The 19,151-nt window shown below is 47.3% G+C and overlaps 1 protein-coding gene across 2 annotated transcripts in view; it reads right to left on the minus strand.

Moving 5' to 3' along the window:
* ATG3 (autophagy related 3) overlaps nt 1-19,151 on the minus strand; it is an 888,364-nt gene that overhangs the window by 221,081 nt on the left and 648,132 nt on the right. For both annotated transcript variants that reach the window (XM_069636485.1, XM_069636484.1), the window contains one exon: nt 6,499-6,654. In XM_069636485.1, the coding sequence (XP_069492586.1) occupies nt 6,499-6,654 (156 nt within the window). The remainder of the gene's footprint in view (nt 1-6,498; nt 6,655-19,151) is intronic.

The raw sequence follows: 19,151 nt of genomic DNA on the forward strand, positions 1-19,151 counted from the left end.
TTTCCCCCAGGCCCGGGAACAATTCTTTCACCCGATGGAGTTTCGCCACCTACGAACATGCAGATGAACCCTTACAGCTGGAACAGCGGGCCCCATCCCATGGCCTATGCCCATTTCCAAGGCACAATCCACCTAAGAGTCCTTTGAATGACCCACTAAGTTTGCTCTCAGTTCTAGCCATGTTGGCCGAAAGCAGTTATTTGGCCATCTTGGTCAGGGGTGGTGCCAGATCCACAAATCTGCCCCCCCCTCAGTTAAATCTTGGCCCTCCCGTTGGAGGTCTAAGAAAAAACATCAAGGGCATGCTAATGAGTGGCTACAGAACCTACGAAATGTTGACTGATTCATGCACATCTCACTACCCCTATCCGAACCACCAGCAACTTCACCTCCCATTCAGGAACACCATTCCCTAAGATTTGTTTCCCTGAACGTTAAGGGACTGAACTCTCCCGCCAAACGCAAATCAATCTTGCAAAAGCTCCAATATGAAAATGCAGCAGTAGCCATGCTTCAGGAAACACACCTCCGGTCAACAGACTTTGGGCGTCTACGCTCCCAGTACTTTCCAAAGCAATTCCTCGCCTCTGGAAACACAAAAAAGGGGGCACAGCAATCCTCTTCAAAAAAAGAAATTAAACCCCCAGACACTTATTTGCGAAACTATGCCCGGACGGCCGATTTACAGCAGTGAAATGCCTACTGCTGGGACAGCTATATTCCTTTCTTTCAGTATATGCCCCAAATACAGGTCAAGCTGCCTTCTATGAGACACTGAGCTCCACTCTCCCACCCTTTCTAGAGGGCCAGATAGTAATCGGTGGCGACCTCAATGGAGTCCCAGACCCCGCGAAGGATAAATCACACCCGCCTTCCTCTGGAGACTTTACTTCTGCACTGGCACTCCTACATCTATTTAGATCCCTAGAGGTGGTGGACTCGTGGAGGGTACTTCATCCCTCAGAAAGAGACTTCTCCTTCTATTCTTATGTCCATAGGACATTTTCCAGAATAGACCTCCCCCCGGTATCCCCACAAATGCTTACATACGCCAACGACGTAACCATAGGCTCAAGGATCCTGTCCGACCACGCCCCAGTGACCCTGGAAATCCGAGTACATGAGCCATCCCCCACCACTCAACGCAGATTGACGCTGTACGACCTAATACTTAACGAGATGCCGCTTAGAGACTCGATAGCGACATCAATCAAGAACTTTTTTAAAGAAAACCCTAACGAAGACACTTCCCCCGCTAACACCTGGGACCCTATGAAAGCGGTACTACTTGGGGAGCTGATAGCCCAGGGAGTAGCCTTCCACAAGAGAAGACGACAAGCCCGCCTGATCCTCGAGGATGAACTCCAGAAAGCAGAGAAGACGCACAAAGAAAGGTTGGTCCCAAAGACGCAACGAGCTAGTCGCATGGCACAGAAAAAGATTGAGGCCCACAACGCCAAACACACAGCACATCAATTAGCGAAAGCCAAGCAATTTTACTATGCAAAGAACAATAAAACGAATAAACTATTGGTGGCCAAACTCGCTAAAGCGAAAAGGAACAATACAATCATTGGCCTGCGGGACCCGCAAGGCAGAATACAGTATTCCAAACAGGAAAAACAACGACTGGCAGCAGACCATCTGGCGCAGGTGATGACCGCCCCAACACGAGACCTGGAGGAGCAAAAAGAATACTTACGGAAAGCAGCACTCCCCCGACTGCAAGACTCAACCCGAGACATCTTGGACGCTCCAATTTCAGGTGAGGAGGTAGAAGAAGCTATAAAGTCCCTCAAATCCTGAGCCCCCGGTCCCGATGGCTACTCCACCAAATTTTATAAGATCTTTAAGCCCCACCTGCTCATGCCATTAGTAAAGCTATTCAATTCCTTCAGGGACACGGGAATCATAAGCCCCTCCATGCAAGAATCAATTACAGTTCTCCTACCCAAGCCCGGGGGGGATCCAAGAAATCCTGCCTTCTACAGACCGATCGCCTTGCTGAACATTGATGCCAAAATCTATTCCAAGATCCTAGCGACACGCCTATCGCATATCCTGCCTGACATAATTCATCCCGATCAGACCGGGCTTCTCAAGAATATATCTACAGCCGATAACCTTTGTAGAGCCTTGAACCTGGTGGACCTGGCCTCCAAGGACTCCCAGAGACTAGCACGTATGGCTCTTGACGCGACTAAAGCGTTCGACAAGGTTGACTGGACCTTCATGAAGCTCACCTTGGAGGCCTTTGGGTTTGGGTCACAATTTCGCACCATGGTCCTGGCTAACTAGAAGTCGCCCAAAACGCTTCTTAGGATCAGTGGTGCCCTCTCCACTCCTATCTCCTTATCCTGTGGAACTAGACAAGGTTGTCCATTATCCCCACTCCTATTCTCACTGATTATGGAACCGTTTGCCCAAAGGATTAGGCTGAATAATCATCAAGGGCCCCTGTGTTGGCTCCTCACACCACAAACTGGCCCTCTACGCAGATGACGTCTTGCTGACCATCTCAGAACCCTGCTCCTCATTGATGCATGCTTTGGCCGAAATAAATAGCTATGGAAGGGTTACTGGATTCTCCATCAACTTCAACAAATCAGCGGCCCTAGGGATAGGGTGAGCCCCAAGGGAACGAGAAGCCTTCATCCCAATGTGCCCTATCCAATGTAAGACAAAAGGTTATCAACTAACTGGGGGTTCAGGTTCCGGCCGACCCAAAAGATGATTACCACGTGAATTTCCCCCCATTAAAGAACTGGAAGTTGACCTGAAGCGCTGGACATCCCAAGAAATATCATTAATGGGCCAGATTACTGCCTGCAAAATGAACCTGCTCCCTAGACTCCTATGCACATGCTCATCCCTCCCAGTTATGATCCCGACACCAGCCCTCGGAAGCTTGCAGAGGAAAATGCGACCATTTTTTTGGAGGGGGGGGGGGGGAGCCAGGATTCCTAAAGAAACTATGCTGGGTAACGCAAGGCTTGGCGTCCTAAGGGTCCCAGACTTACAGGGATACCAGATGGCAGCTCAGTTGGCAGGCATCCAGACATGGCAGACACTCACTAATTGCCCCAGGTGGACGGACCTGGAACAATCGCGCCTACCTCTTCCTTTAAGCTTTCTCACGCACATTTCACACCCGATGCGGCGGCAATGACATGGACTACTGTCATCCACCAAACACACCATAAACGTCTGGCACAGAGCCCTAAAATAGAAGGGGATTCCAATAGGACTCAGCCCCTCATCCTCAGTGTTCTTGGACGACCCAGCTTCCTCACCCGAGGTAAACCCCAAGAACTTTAAAACCTGGATTGCAGGGGGCCTAGAGACCTTGGGGCAGCTTTTCGAAGGAGGACAACCTTGTACCTTTGAACAATGTAAAGAGACTTTCCAGCTTCAGGAAAAGGATAGATTCACATACATCCAGCTACGTCACTGGTGTTCCCACCCACAAACCCGCCAAGCAGCAACTTGCCTCCCCCCACAGCCCTAGAGCTGACTCTCAAGGATCTCCCGATCCGGGGCAAGATCTCCACCCTATACAAACGCCTCCAGAAGGATTTTCTTACCTCAAAAACCCGATCCATGGCACAATGGGAGGCAGATTTAGGCCACCCTATAGAGGACCAATCTTGGGTGGATATTAGGCCCCGCGCCCAGTCATCATCTGCATGCATCACAAACAGAGAATGCGCCTACAAAATCCTGCTGCGCCGGAACTAACCCCCACCCCCTAATGCTCCATCATTAGAACCATACACTCGACCCAGCCTGCCTGAGACAATGTGGTCAAATAGGGTCTTTCTTTCACATGTGGTGGACCTGCCCAAAGGTTCAAGGTTTTTGGAAGCAATGCTTGGCTATCATTGCAGAAATCACCCAGACAATGCTTCCTCTAGACCCTGAACCGATTCTATTGGGCGTCCCTGTCCCAGGGATTTACCCAAGATCCTGACCTTGCTGTCCCAGTGCCTTCTGGCGGGAAAAATAGTGGTCGCTCGTTCATGGAAATCCATGGAGGGTCCTCTCCTGTCCCTTTGGTGGGTGAAAATATGGGATGTACTAATTGCAGAGAAGGTGACTGCAGCCAGGGCAGGTCTCCTTCATCACTTTTGGAACATTTGGAGCCCAATTCTCGACTTGGACTGAGAATTCCCAGCTTTGACCTACAAACCCCAACTTGCCCGGAGGGTCCTGGACAATGGGGATACTTTCCGGGAACAGGAATAAAGAACTCGGGCTCAGCTGGGCCCGACAATCGCAAAGGAGGGGATGAGGGGGAAGAGATATGTTCCTATCAAGATGGATAACGTGCTTTGATAAAAATCTTTTTTGCTAACACCCTGCCTTGTTGCAAAAATAAACATTTTTAAAAAAAGTAAAAAAAGAAAAAAAGAAAGCACAAATGCATGGAAAATGGAAAAGGGGGAAGTGCATGGAAAGTGGGGGGGGGGGTTGAAAGTGCGGAACAGAGGAGAGAACAAAATAATTACTAAATAAGATAAATAAGGCGATAAACATGGTAGTGCAGCCAGCAAGTGGCAGGTGAAGGGTTTGTCAGCTGGGGTATTTGATATGTGCAGAAGAAGAGTGGGATGGGGACTGAATGGGTACAGATACAGAACCCCAGTGTAGGGGGTGGCCTGGATGCAGTGCAGGAGGGTGGGAGGGTGAGCAGGTACCTGGGCCCAAATGACAGAGGGTTGCCAGGTGCACAATGTCAAGAGAAGAAACAGATCAACAGGGGAGAAACGGGGTAAAGGCAGAGGCAAAGAGAAAGGTCCTGAGGTGCTTCCGGAACCAGAGATGGTTCTCCTTAAGTTTCAAGGTGGCCGGGATGCTGTTCCAAAGGGAGGCCCCAGCCAAGGACAGAGATCTACCCCCAACTTGTTTCTTTGCAAAACGACTAACCCTGAGGGAGTTAGAAGTAGAGGAGCGAAGGGCTCAAGAGGGGAGGTGGTTACGGAGGGATAGTTGAAGGTATTTTGAACCCAGGCCCCAGAAAGCCTTGAGGACAACGCAGAGGGTTTTCAATTTAATCCTTGCATCCCCTGGGAGCCAATGAAGGGATTTCACGGCTGGAGTGATACGATCCCAGGGTTTGAGGCCAAGGACAGGTCTCAGTCCTCTTCTGGATCAGTTGTAGAGGGCAGAGAGTGGAGGCAGGTAGATTTAGAATGAGGCTGCTACAGTAATTCAGCCTGGAGAGAACCAGAGTTTTGGAGACAGTGAGCTTTTGAGGGAAGGCAGAGTACCTCCAAGGGGGTGCAATAAGAAGTTTGACTTTCTGGAGACGTCAGAGATGTGTGCAGAGAAGGAAAGTGTGGAGTCAAAGATAACCCCAAGGTTCTTAACCACACAGGTGGGGGTAGGAGGACGGCCAAGGGAGGCCGGTCAGAGAGTGAGGGGAACGAATGGAGATGGTGCACCGATGAGGAGGATCTCAGTCTTGTTGGCCTTTAGACTAATATAATTGACGGTACACGAATTTTGAATGGCGATTAGACAATCAGAGATGAGGGAAGGAGAGGAGGCTGCGGAAGGAAGCCTAAAAAGGAGTTGGGTATCGTCAGCATAACACTGGAAAGTTGAGCAGAAAATGGAACTGCAGTAGGCAAGAGTTGCCAGGTATTGGTTGAAAAGCCAAGGCAAGAGGTTAGACCCCTGGGGGACACCACAGGTGGAGAGGGCGATAGAAGATAGGAAAGACCTAAGTTGTACCTGGGAGGGTCATTCAGGAAGAAAAGAGGTCAGCCAGGCCAAAGCCTGATCAGTGATACCCAGGTTATCACGGAGACGATTGAGCAGGGTGGTATGGCTGACAGTGTCGAATGCAGAGGAGAGATCAAGTAGGATAAGGACAGAGGGAATGTTAGAGTCGAGGTTGGAGAGCAGGTCTTCACGGATGTTCAGGAGAGCAGTTTCTGTGTTTCTGGCAGCTCTGAAGCCGATTGGTGGTCATGGAGGGAGCCAATGGCTCAGTTACACTACTTTCACAAGTGTCTTTTCCCTGTTCACCAGAAGAGGGTAGTCTTTCAGAATCTGTGCATGGGTCTGCATCTGAAAAGACATCTTATAGGGGCATTAGAATGGCCACCCTGTATCAATTGCTACACTGGCAATAATTGGAGATGGCACTTCTATAGTGTTGGATTTATGTGGGGCAGTCACCATAGGGCTGAATTACCTAATCTTACATGCTAATGAGCTCAGATACAATGGTCTGGAGATAAATAATTAGTTAATTGCTCCGCCAGTGGAGGAGAAAGCTCAAGAAGCAGTCATCTTCCTTGACCATACCATGTAATGACCAGTCATTGGATATGGTTAATACTCCTAAAATCCTCATTACGGTTTAAAGAAACATGCAATTTCATTCAGAGAATTTCGAGAAAAAGCAGAATATAAAAACATGTTTAAGTGTAGGTTTAACCTTTTATTTAAAATGCAACCATAAACATAAGCAATAGAGTGCGTGCCTACCTCATCATAACCAAATAACCAGAGTCTTGGAGTCTGATAATACTTGTCGTAGGTAATGTAAAGGTCATAGGTTCTAGTCTGCAGGATTGCATCTTCACCTCCAGCTTCAGTTTTGGGTTTGATGGCTTCTATAATTGTTCTAGTATCTAAAGTTGCCTATTTTTATGACAGAATGAAATTTGATCAATAATACTAAAGTCAATAAAACAAATACTTCTGCAAAATACAGAAAAAGATACAAACATTACTTTAATACACAGGGTTTAGTTTTGCAATATTATATATTTCTAACAGACGCACTGACGTGATCCAACTCCACAAGGATAACATAACAATATTGTGCTGAAAGAAAAATGGCAACTTCATTTTTTACAATATAAACATATTTTAACACCTGTATTTAGAGCATCTATATGAAATTGGAGAGTAAAAGAAAAGACAATCTCGATAATAAAAATACATAGTACCTTAATAAAACATTTCTAAAAAAGTCTACGCAAGGAAAAGTTAGGATAAGAAATAAAAGAAATGAATGGGCTATAAATAATTATCCAAGTGAAAAAAGGAACAAGTTACTTACCTGTAACTCATGTCCTCCAACATGGGTTTGGCATGGATTCAAATGCTCATGAATATTCCCAGTCGTCAGGCTGGGAATCCTCTGTAATAAGAAAGCAGTATCGCTTTACACTGCTAGTCTTCTCTATAACCAATCATTGGGCCTCATCACGAGTTGGGCGGTATCCCAGTGGTAAATGCGCCGTGATACCACCCAGCACTATTAGCGTTACTGCAGCTCACTCCGGGCAAAACTTGCGCCAGATCCTGAGTTGCGGTGGCGCTGTGAATCCCCATTTATTCAGTCTTTAGGACTCTATGGGGATTTTCAGAGCCATTAACGCCAGAGGTAAAAGCACCAAAAATGGGTGGAAATGGGAGGTTTTCACCTCCAGCAAAAAGCTGGCGGTAAACCTCCCACGTCCTGGCCAAACACGTGATTATGCGCAGCAGTAATGCAGCAGTAATAGTGTTAGGCAGAAACCTGTGCAGTTCTCTTGGGGAGCACTGCAAAAGATTTAAGACTACAGGTGTTGGCAGTAAACCCACTTGGTAGCAGTCTGTACCACCCAGATTTACCTGGTAGCTGTGGCTGAGCAGTCAGACTTCCCTCAAGAAGAGTTAGGCAGTATGCAAAGTATACACAATAGGCACTCAGATACAATAGCACAAGCAAACACTGACCAGAGCTTTGGTAACAAGGTACATAATTATTTAAGAACACCCTTATTGAAACACTCCAGCACTATTATTGTAAATCACTCTAAACACAATTACTATTATTATATATACACTCCTTATTCCTTATCAGACAAGTCTTAGTTAACACCACTTATTTCCAAACAGAGGTGAGCGCTTAACTATAGATGGCACGCCAATAAGTGAGGGAAAAAGGCAGAATGTAGGAAAATACACCACACTAATACTTAGGAACTCTTAAGCAAGGCAGGAAAGTCAAAAGTTACTTGTGAGCCAAAGTCCATAGGCCGGGCCCACTCTTGGAGAGAGCAGGGCACAAATGCACCCAAGATCACACAAAGACAACAGGCTTAAAAAGTCTTGCAGGGGGTTCGGAAAGGTTTTAGTTAGGCTTCAGAAAAGTTTAGCCAGTGTGTCCCAGGCTAACCCAGGGTCTGTGATCTATTGCTATATTAATACCCTTATCCAGAGTGTGGGGTCTCCTGTGTCTTTCAGGGAATATAGATGTCCTCAGAACTAGTACAGGCACTGGGGGAGAAACCCTCATGGACATCGGCAGGAAGTCCGACGAAGGTAGCAACTCCCTCACCCTACGAGAGGCTGTGATGGGAATTTGCTAAATTGTCATTGCCATTGATGCAGTCGTGGTTGGTACAGCAGATGGTAGCTGTTGAGGCAAAGCCACCCTTTGTGTTGCCATTGTCGTGACTGTGGAAATGATGGTTGCCAACAAAGTTTTCGTCAACGAAGTAGTGGTAGATGTCTTTGACAGCGTCGTCGAGGAGGTGGTCACTGACGTTGTGGCCGTCGACGGGGTTGTACTTGTCAACGAAGAGGCCGTCAACTAGGTGATCTTGGCAGACTAAGTAGTCGCCAACGAGGCTGTGGTCTTGGTTGACTTGGGAGTCAACAGGGTCCTTAAAACTGACAAAGACGAGGGAGCCGCTGACGGGCCACCCGCAGGTCTCTCCTTTGACGTCTTGTGCTTCGCAGAAGGAAACTCACCAGACGGTAGGTTTACCGTTGATGGTGCCGGTGACGGGGAGCAGTCTTTTCCAGAACTAGATCCTGGAGCAGCAGCAACCTTCATGGTAGCAGATGCGTGATGTTTAGCCTTCTTTTGGATCCCCTCAGAAGGAGCATCCTCAAAAGACTGCAACCTCTTCTTTTCAGAGGGAGCACGCTAATTGGACATCCTGGTCATCGACAAGGCGTGACTGTGCCCAGAGGCCACGTCAGAGGCCTTATCCTGCCTGACCCAAGCCATCAACCTGCGATAGCGATCCCCATTGGTCTTCGCCGGGAATCCACAGCAGATCTTGCACCCATCCTCGTCATTGTCTGGGTGGAGACAAAGGCACCAGAGTTGCCGATCCTCTTCGGTTCACAGTACTCGCAGGCTCTGAAGAGACTTGTCTTAGCCAGGTCGGACATCGTCGAGGTGAGATGTAGGCTGTAAGGAAGGCATGGTATCAAACAGTGAAGAGAGACAAAAGTGATCACAGTTTAAGGGTATTTATTTAACTTCAATGTGTTGGTAAAACGCCTATCTAAAGATAAATCTAAGGATGGGAGCAATCTACCACCATCAAATAATAACGCAGTTCTAGTGGAGTCAAAATAAAAGGGCCTATACTAAAACCTATTGTCAATCCTTACTTCTAAATACAAAATGTTGCAGGATAATGTACGCAAAAGAAAGGTGTTCAAGAAATGATATGTCAGGATAGTTGAGCAGTTCGCTTCCCTTCCCCACTTCATCCGCCCAGGGCAAGGTGGCACGTGCAGGCTTTGCAAACACTCTAGCTTCTTGGCCATGAGGTAACAGTTCAACACATAGGCATCAGGGCCTTCTGCCAAAGTCTCTCTCGCAATAACAAGTCTCTTAATGCAGAAGGCCTGATGCAGCAAACAAAACACAAAAGTTCCTTCACTTTCAGAAGTTCAAGACCGGTCTCCCTCCTTGGGGCTCAGGCCATGGGTCCCCCTCCTCCGGGCTCAGACCCTTTTCCACAATGTTCACAGTTTGGTCTCCCTCGTTCGGGCTCCGATCCCTTTTTCCACAATATTCACACAAGTTCAAGACTTTTCTCCCTTGTTCGGGCTAGGACTATCGATCCCCCTCGCCTGGGCTCAGATCCCCTTTTGATACCAGAATCAATCGAAGACTTTCGAATGTGCGATGGGTTTCGCTTAAACCGTTGCAGGACCACTTCCATTCACTTCACACAATACTAGAGAATTCAGCCGTCGCCTCGGCCATTTAGGGATATATATTTCAGCAAAGCCACTGTGCCTTGAACTTATGAACATATCCGTGCCAATATGCTGAAATGTTTTATGAGCCGAATGCTCACACTGTGATTAAGATCTACAATACTTTTGGGACTCTCTAGGCTCACCTACCAGGACAGTAACAAGAAACTAGCTTGCGTTGCCAAAGACACTTTATCGAAACAAGTGTAGGTTGAAGAGGACAACTTCTGTGATGCAGATGGATTAAATCGTAGCTTTACAAACCCATCAGGATACAAGTGTTGATTTTAATTGATCACTAATTGAAGTGCGTCACTGTACATTTATTTGAAGAAACAATTTTTAAGGCTAGCGCAATCACCTAGTGCCACCTTGTTTTTGTACACAATTTACACTTCACATGAAGCTTCTGTTTTCTCTTCCTTTTGCCCAGATACCGTACAGAGTCCTTCGATTGAGCACATTCACAGTGTTGGACCACTCTGTCAACGGTATTGCATCTTTTCTTCTAATGTTCAAATATTCACCAGCAATTTAACTTCACTTGCGTCTTTCATCATACGCGGTTTACAATGTTCCTTCCGGGGGGCGTGGCTTGGAGCCGACGTTATGCAGTCGCTCCTCTAAAGCCGCCCGTGGACTGCCCGGTGCTATAGCTAAAATCATGCGGTTCCTGTGGCCTACACGATCCACCAACGCCAGCTGTGTGGATCGGAACCGATGGGGCACTAGCAGCTCAAAGATGAAAGCCGGGAGAAGGAGCACTATGTCCGTACTCGCCGCTTGAATCCCGGTCCACCCTCTGCCGCTCGGGGAATCCAAGATGGCGGGCGCACGTATGATGGCGTGCGCAGTCGGGAGTTGGAGGCGAGCCTTCCCGTAACGCACAAGCCGGAGGGGACGGATGAGCATCCAGAAAAGAAGCGGGGACTGTTTCCATCGGCCTGTGGAGGGCAGCCCGGGCCCCCCCTGGAACTGGCAGGGAGCACCGCATGCACCGAGGACTGTTGGGGGTTTTCCCTGCGGAGTGATCCACTTCCCTGGCCCCGTTTTGTGCTTCCTCTCCCTCTTCCTCCTGGGGCGCCCCGGCCCACCCGTTTTACAGCTACACGCCCGGCGGACGGAGACCTACACGGGCTGCACTGGTGGCTCCCCTGGGTGCCCGGTGGGGCCTACCTTTCGGCCTATAGACATATGCAACGGCCCTTGAAGCGACTCAATTTCCTGGAGCGGGGATGAGAGACCCTCCCCCCAACGTTTGGCGGCGGGAGCCTTCAGCAGGAGCCCCTTGAGAGATTTAAGGTAGGCTTAGCCTGCATGTTCTTCTCCCTGAGCCCTTCCTGGGGTGCCCCTGCCCACGCCCCTGCTGCTCGCGGATAAGGCCGCTAACCCGCACGGGTAGCGCTTCCTAGCCTCTGGGGGCCCCTGAGCAGCTCCCGTAGCAAATCTCCTTCACCGCTACAGTGCTCCCGGTGACCATTGTCCTGCCGCTGATAACCAGCGCGATGACTAAGCAACAAAAGACCACCAAGTCTTCGGACATAGCAACTCTGCAGATCGCATCCGACAAAGCTAAGAAACAGGACTCCTGCTCCTCTATTTCACGAGAATCCCTAGACAACAAGGGACCTTTGGCGACTAAAGAAGACATACGTGAATTCATGGCGGATATCAAATCAGAATTCCGCTCATGTATGGCGGAACTTACAACTAAACTGGAAAGCACGGATAAAAAGGTCTCGGAGGTTGACCAAAGAGTGGGAGTTGTTGAGGACCATATCCAAGATCATGCCTCTGCTCTAACGGAGGTCCAACGCTCAGACTATTGCAGGACAAGTACAACATCCTGGAATACAAGCAGGAGGACCTGGAAAATAGGGCCCGCCGCAACAACCTCCGTTTTTCGGGGGGTTCCCACTTCGATCCCAGACAAGGGGTTGGCTGAATATGTGGGCCTCTTTTTGCAATCTCTCCTCCCTGACCTTGAAGATTCACAGATTCTCTTAGATCGCACCCACAGGTATAACCCCCGATGCGGAGTGGAATCGGATGGCCCCCCTGACGTCATCACGAGGGTGCACTTCTTTACCACGAAGGAAGCCATCTTGGCGATAAGCCGCTCCAAAGACGAAATTACTTTCCAAGGGACCTTCTTTCAGGACCTTTCTCCTCTCACTCTTCAAAAGAGGCGAGCCCTCCACCCTCTAACCACCCTTCTTCAAGCTCAAAAGAATCAGCTACAGATGGCTCTTTCCCACAGCTTTGCAATTTTCCTACAAGAGCTCACTCAGGAAAATTAGCCACCTGGAAGATGCTGACAACATCCTACGCCCAGATGCTTCCAAATCTTCGTCTTCCCTGCCCTCCGAAGCAACGGCTGACTCAGACCTGGTGGCCTCCCCTAACCCCACACAAAATTCTTAGTCGAGGGTTCCCAGATTCCGGAAGAGGAAATAGCCGAATGCGACCCCATGATGGAGCCACCACCTCTATCCCAGCTCATCAGCCCGGCACCATGATCCGATCAGCACCCTCAGGAACACTGATGAGCTCCATCCCCAAAAGCAGCGGGCGTTATTCCACGGTCCATGCCCGGTTCCAAGGCACAGTCCACCTATGAGTCCTTGGAACAAACGACTAAGACTACCTGTAAGGTTAGCCATGTTGGCTACACAATGTTCTATGGCCCCGTTGGCCAAGGGAGGCACTAGACCCACAAAAGTCCGGCACCCTGAGTTAAAACTCAGCCCTCCCGCTGGCGGACTGAGAAAAAACCCCACAGGCAGGTTGGGAAATGGCCACACACTCCGCGACATGATGGCTGATCCCTCTACATCTCCCCCTCTCCCGCAGGACTCGTCAACGGCCTCGGAATTGGTCCCAGAACATCGAACTCTGAGGTTCGTCTCCCTGAATGTCAAGGGACTAAATTCACCCGCCAAATGCAAGTCCATCCTACAGAAGCTTCAGAATGACGATGCAGCAGTAGCTATGCTACAAGAAACCCATCTGCGGCCGGCAGACCATAGCCGCCTACGCTCCCGAAACTTTCCGAAGCAACTTTTCGCACCTGGGAACTCCAAGAGGGGTGGCACAGCTATCCTATTTGGGAGGGGACTGAACCCTCAAATCCTAGACTCTATATGCTGCCCGGAGGTGCGGTACATGGCGGTGAAATGCCTGCTTCTAGGACAACTCTACTCTATAATTTCCATATACGCACCCAACTCAGGCCAGGCACTGTTCTACGAATCCCTGAGTACAACTCTCTCTCCGTTTCTGGAAGGCCAGATAGTGATTGGAGGGGACTTCAATGGGGTCCCGGACCCCACGAAAGACAAGTCGCATCCCGCCCAGCGCCGGAGACCTCACCATAGCCCTGGCTCTCCTACAACTATTCAGAACTCTGGGGGTGGTGGACTCATGGAGAGTACTCCACCCATGCGAAAGAGACTTTTCCTTTTATTCCTATGTCCACAGAACCTTCTCCAGGATAGATCTCCTAGTTACAGTGGCGGAATCTTCTGGCGACCACCAAACACACCATTTCGGTATGAGATTCTCCCTATATAGAAGGGAGAATCTCCATTCTATATAAACGCCGCCAAACAGATTTCTTAACCTCCAAGACCCGGTAAATGGCCCTATGGGAGGCGAACCTGGGCCATCCGATTGAAGACCAACAGTGGGTTGACATCTGGTCCCGAGCTCACACCTCCTCATCATGCATCACAAACAGAGAGTGCGCCTACAAGATCCTCCTCCGGTGGTACTACCATCCCCTAAGACTTTATCATATGAACTCTACACTCAACCCACAATGCTGGAGACAATGTGGCTGAATAGGCTCCTTCTTCCACATGTGGTGGTCCTGCCCCAAGGCTCAAGCCTTTTGGAAACAATGCCTAGCGACGATAGCGGACATCACTCCGGTGCGATTGCCCTTGGCCCCCGAACCTATTCTCCTTGGAGCACCGATCCCCGGGATCTACCCAAGGTCTGGTTTTAAGGCCAAACTATTATCGCAATGCCTACTTGCGGGCAGGAACGTGATAGCCCGCACCTGGAAAACGACAGAGGGCCGCTCATGCCTTTCTGGTGGATGAAAGTCTGGGACATCCTGATCGCCGAGAAGGTGACGGCTGCCGGGGCAGGCACTTTACATCGCTTTCACAACATCTGGGGTCCGGTATTGGATTTTGACCAAAGGTTCCCGGCCCTGATATTCAAGCCCCAACTGGCCAGGAGAACTATTCAGGATGGAGATCCCCAGCGGGGACGTGAAGACGGAACTTGAGACCGGAGGGTGGGGTGGGAGGAGCGTCAAATGGTATTACTGTATGCTTCATGTCGCAAGTGATTAAGCTCTGTATTGTCATAACCTGTCTGTTTAAAATAAACATGTTTTTAAAAAAAAAACAATGTTCCTTCCAGCGCTCACTTGACAATGTTCCCGCTTGCAACCTTGACTTCAACACAGACCGGTCTCCTCAACTCACATGCTGTGTTATTTTCTGTCTCTTTGTTCTTGTAGCCAAGGACGAAACCACAGCGTCTTCTGCTCCTCCCCGCCCCGGTCAGTTACGCAGGAAGACCCTCGATAACTCTGACACAAAATGCAGGATTCTTTAGCCTTGTTTCCTGGTCTTACGTTTTCTGGCTGGAAGGTTTCTTGAAAGTAACGGCTTCCTGTCAACGAGGTCAAGGATGTTACCCCTCTCACAAACCTCTTGTGCCTGGCTGTCTTTTTTCCTCCTCATTCAACTGCTAACTCGAAACTGCTGTACCTTTGTGTGTTTTGCCTCATTCAGAGTGTGCTCTCGTGCTCCGCCTTTTATCCATGTGCGGAGGTGTAATAGAAGTCAGGTATGAGTGATTGTCGATAATTGCCTGTCCTTGTCTGACCATAGTATTGGGACATGGCATGTACACGGCTCAGGTGTGAGTCTTTTTTCCCCAGAGGGGGCTGTCCCTGAGAAAGTGTTTGTGCAGCACATCTCCATCATCAGAAGAGACCAACGCTGGCTGAAAATTAGTGACAGAATCCTTCTGAAAACTGTATCACTTACTTTCACCGCCATAGCTCTGGCCATATGATCAGAAGAACCTCGACCCGCCTCAACAGATCATCTACCTCCCTCTGCTTAGAAATTCCAAGATTCAAACTTTCCAAATCTGGGGGCACCAGCTTCACGGTAAAAGCAGCCTTAGCGTGGAATGCTCTCCCACTAGCCCTTAGAATTGAACAACCATACCCCAGATTTAGATGTAATGTGATAAACAGACTTCAATCTAATGACAACTAAGATCGGCCTTCTGTATTCTGTGATTTTACCAGTCTTATCGTCTGATCCTGTTACTGTATCATTTTTCTTTGACTTTGCATTGTATTTTATTCCTACCCATTGTACCTAATCTTTATTCACTGTACCTATTTATATGCTGTAACTAAGCTTCAAGTATACTTGTCTTTGTTGTCCCAGTTACCCAAGGGTTTGGTGCGCATTACCAAATAAACAAACAAACAATGCTGCTTGTTTGGATTTATAGCATTTTATGGTTTTTGTCCATCTTATTCATATATTAGATCAAATACATTGATTTTAAAACTAAGAGATGCTGGTTTCATCCGAAGTCGCCCTGCACTCTGCTTTAATCGAGGGCTGAATGCCCAATAACTGGCTGGGCTTTGGTAACCTACCTCAGACAAGCTTTGAAAATGATGAATTCTTATTTTTTTCATCCTGAATATCAAGAATGATAAATGAGTTTTTGATGTGCATGTATAAAGAATTTCCTGATATGTATGCATGATGTTTTTATGTGTTTTATGTAATGTCCTATTTTGCCATAAACATGACTAATATGACCAATATTACATACCTGTAATTGTATTACTGATGCTTGTATCTGCTTAGATTCACATGCTTTGCATAGGCCAACATCTAGTGGTTGGTGCAGACTATTACATAATTGTTTTTTCTTTTTCGAAATGGGTGTTACTGTAATACTATCCCTACTGTGAAGTGATTAGAGGCATTTTTCTTCTGAGGCTTGTGGATCTGCTTAGAAGACTAGCAAGCACTACCAGAAGAAGGTGGTGGGTTGATAGAAAGAACCAGGAAACAAATGTTTTAGCACCGATGTCCCACCTGCCAGTCATTCCTAGCCTGTGTGTCAACATAATAATGTTGTGTGAAAGCGTGTACTGAACTCCATGCAGCAGCTTTGCAGATAGCTTCTATTGGCACATTAGCAATTAATGTTACTGTAGCCCATGTACCACGTGCGGAGGGTGCCTTAGGTGTAAATGGCAGTATCTTGTTTGACAATGTGCAATAGTGTTGAATGCATCTTACGATCCATCTAGAGATAGCATCCTTTGAGACAGGGTCCCCTTCTCTTCTGGCTGCTAAGAAAACAAAAAACTGTTCTGTTTTCCCGAGTGGTTTAGTCTTGCTTCGAACATCTAGGGTGTGAAGTGCTCTCTCCCCTGAATTTTACAAACTTCTGAAAGAAAGCTGGCAGTTAAATTGATTGGTTGACATGAAACTTAGTAACGTATTTAGTTAAAATCATGGATGTGTTCTTAAAACCTCCTTGTTTTTGTGTATCATGACAAAGGGTTCTGCCACAGATAATGCCTGAAGCTCACTTACTCTTTGACTAGATCTAATCACTACGAGAAAAGTGACCTTGTAAGAGATATCTTTGAGGCTTGCTTTATGCATCGACTCAAAAGGGGGGCCCATGAGTTTGCTTAAAACAATATTTAAATCACAACCAGGGGGTGGGTTTGCAATCTGAGGGTAGAGTCGTTTGACTCCTTCCATGAAGGCTTTGGCGAAAGGAACTTTTCACCAGGACACCTTACTCTGTGAAGTGGTAAAGGCAGATAGAGCTGCCAGATGGGACTTTTAATGAATTAAAAATAAGACCGGAGTCTAATAATGCAATAAGTAGTGTACTATATGTGAAGAAGAACAGTGAATGTGGTTGACCTTTCATCTTGTTACACCATACGCCAAATCGATTATTTGTTAAAGTAGCAGTATCTAGTGTTAGGATTATGTGCTTCTTTTAGAACTTGCATGCATTTGGATGATACATTTAGGGCACCAAACTATGACTTCAGAAGCCAAGCTGCTAAATTGGTTGGTTGAGGCTGCGGATGAAGGGTGAACCCCCAATTCTGTGTTAAGATATTGTAAAGGCATGTTAGTTTCATTGATGGGCAAATGGACATTTTGAGGAGGTGGGAAAACCATATCTGACGAGTACACATTGGGACTATTAGGATCATTGTCACTTTTTCTTGGTGCATCTTGTGGATTACTTTGCTTAACAGTGGCGTCGGAAGAGAATCGTAAGCAAATATGCATGACCAAATGATAAACAGTGCATTCCGCTTGGATCCCTTCTGGGGGAACCTGGAGATGTAATATAGGCCTTTTGCATTTTCTTTTGTGGCAAATAGATCTATGTCTGGCTGCCCCCCAAAGTGTACAAATGTCACTTAAAATGTCCAAATGTAATTCCTACTTATGTTCTAATGGCTGTTCCCCTTAAACTTGTTAGGACTGGAGATGTATTCCCCAGTGGAGGCTGAATTCTGGATCTTCTATGCTAGTTTGGACAGAGTGAGGGAGTGAGTCCCACCCTGTTTGTTGATGTAAAACATGGCTGTTGTACTTTCTGTAATGATAAGCACCATCTTCCAAATTAATTGAGCTTGGAAAGCTTGTAACACCTTGAAAACTACTGGAAAATCTAGAGTGTTGATATGTTTCATGGTAAGTTTCTGTGACTACATTCCTTGCGTCGTTTGGTGGAGACAATGTGCACCCCAACCTGAGAGTGATGAGCCTGATGTGGTTGTAAGGTGAGTCAATGGATTGACAAAAGGTTTGTCTTGTAACATGTTTTCTTTTGTCCACCATTGAAGGGCCGACACAAGCGCTTACGAAACTACCACTAGATCCTCCCAATTGCCCTCTGCTTGCACCCATTGTTTCGCGAACCACTATTAAATCGGACGCATATGAAGCCTTGCATTGTCACTATGAGGATGCAGGCACCATCACGCTGACAAGGCGCATAACCTTTCTGACTTATCTGTCGACCGACTGTATAACAAGTTATCTGTTGAATTAGGTTTGTGACCCTCTTGTTGGATGGGAAGACTAAAGTCGTGTTTGTTTGAATTACAGCGCCCAAGAATAGTTTTTGCTGACTGGGGATTAGGCTTGACTACTTTTCGTTGACAGGGAAGCCCAATTTGTGCAAAGGATGTATTGCTTTCTGCTTATTTAGCTGACACATCTTTGGCATTTCTCATGTGGCAGTCGTCCAGATAAGGGTACACTGGAATACTTTCTCTGCGTAGGTGCACTGCCACCACTGCTAATACCTCTGTGAATACGCCAGTGGCTGATGCGATCCCAAAGGAGAGCAGTTAGAATGGATAATGCATTTGGCCCACTTTAAACCATAGGTATTCTCGATGTGCAGGCTGCTTTGAAATATGAAAGTAAGCATCTTTCATATCTAGTATTGCCATAAAGTCTCCCTTCTTGAGCAGTGGGATGACCTCTTGAAGCGTCGTTATCCTGAACATTTGTTTTGTGTCTATACATATGTGTTTTCTAGCCTTAGGTCTAGCACTGGATGTTTTGTTTTGTCTTTTGAACAAGGAAGTACACAGAATAAATACTGTTGTTTACGTCGGATGGTGGAACGGGTTCTATGCTTCCCTTCTGGAGAACTATTTGTATCTCGTCTTGTAGAATGTTCAGATGTTTTACAGGTATCCTGTGTCTTGATGGGTAATTGTGTGGTTGTTCCTGGAACTCTATGCAATGCCATTTTTTTACCTTTGAAAGCACCCACTTGTCTGAGGTGATTCCCTCCCTACGTGGGCGAATGTTATGCCCCAAAAAAATCATTGTTTAACAGCGGTGTACCTCTTGAAGTTTGGCCTCTTCCTTTGCCCCATCTAAATTGTTGTGGAAAAGAAAAGAGGATTGTTAGGCAGACAATTGTCCATGGTTTCTGAATCATAAGGAGAAACCTGTACCAAGGAGTAAGCTGGCTGTGCTGAAGAATTTTGAGTAGCTTTGGTCACGAAAACCCTGAATTGA

The sequence above is a fragment of the Ambystoma mexicanum genome, chromosome 7p, assembly GCF_040938575.1.
Source record: "Ambystoma mexicanum isolate Mex_15411 chromosome 7p, UKY_AmexF1_1, whole genome shotgun sequence".
NCBI classification, from domain to species: Eukaryota; Metazoa; Chordata; class Amphibia; order Caudata; family Ambystomatidae; genus Ambystoma; species Ambystoma mexicanum.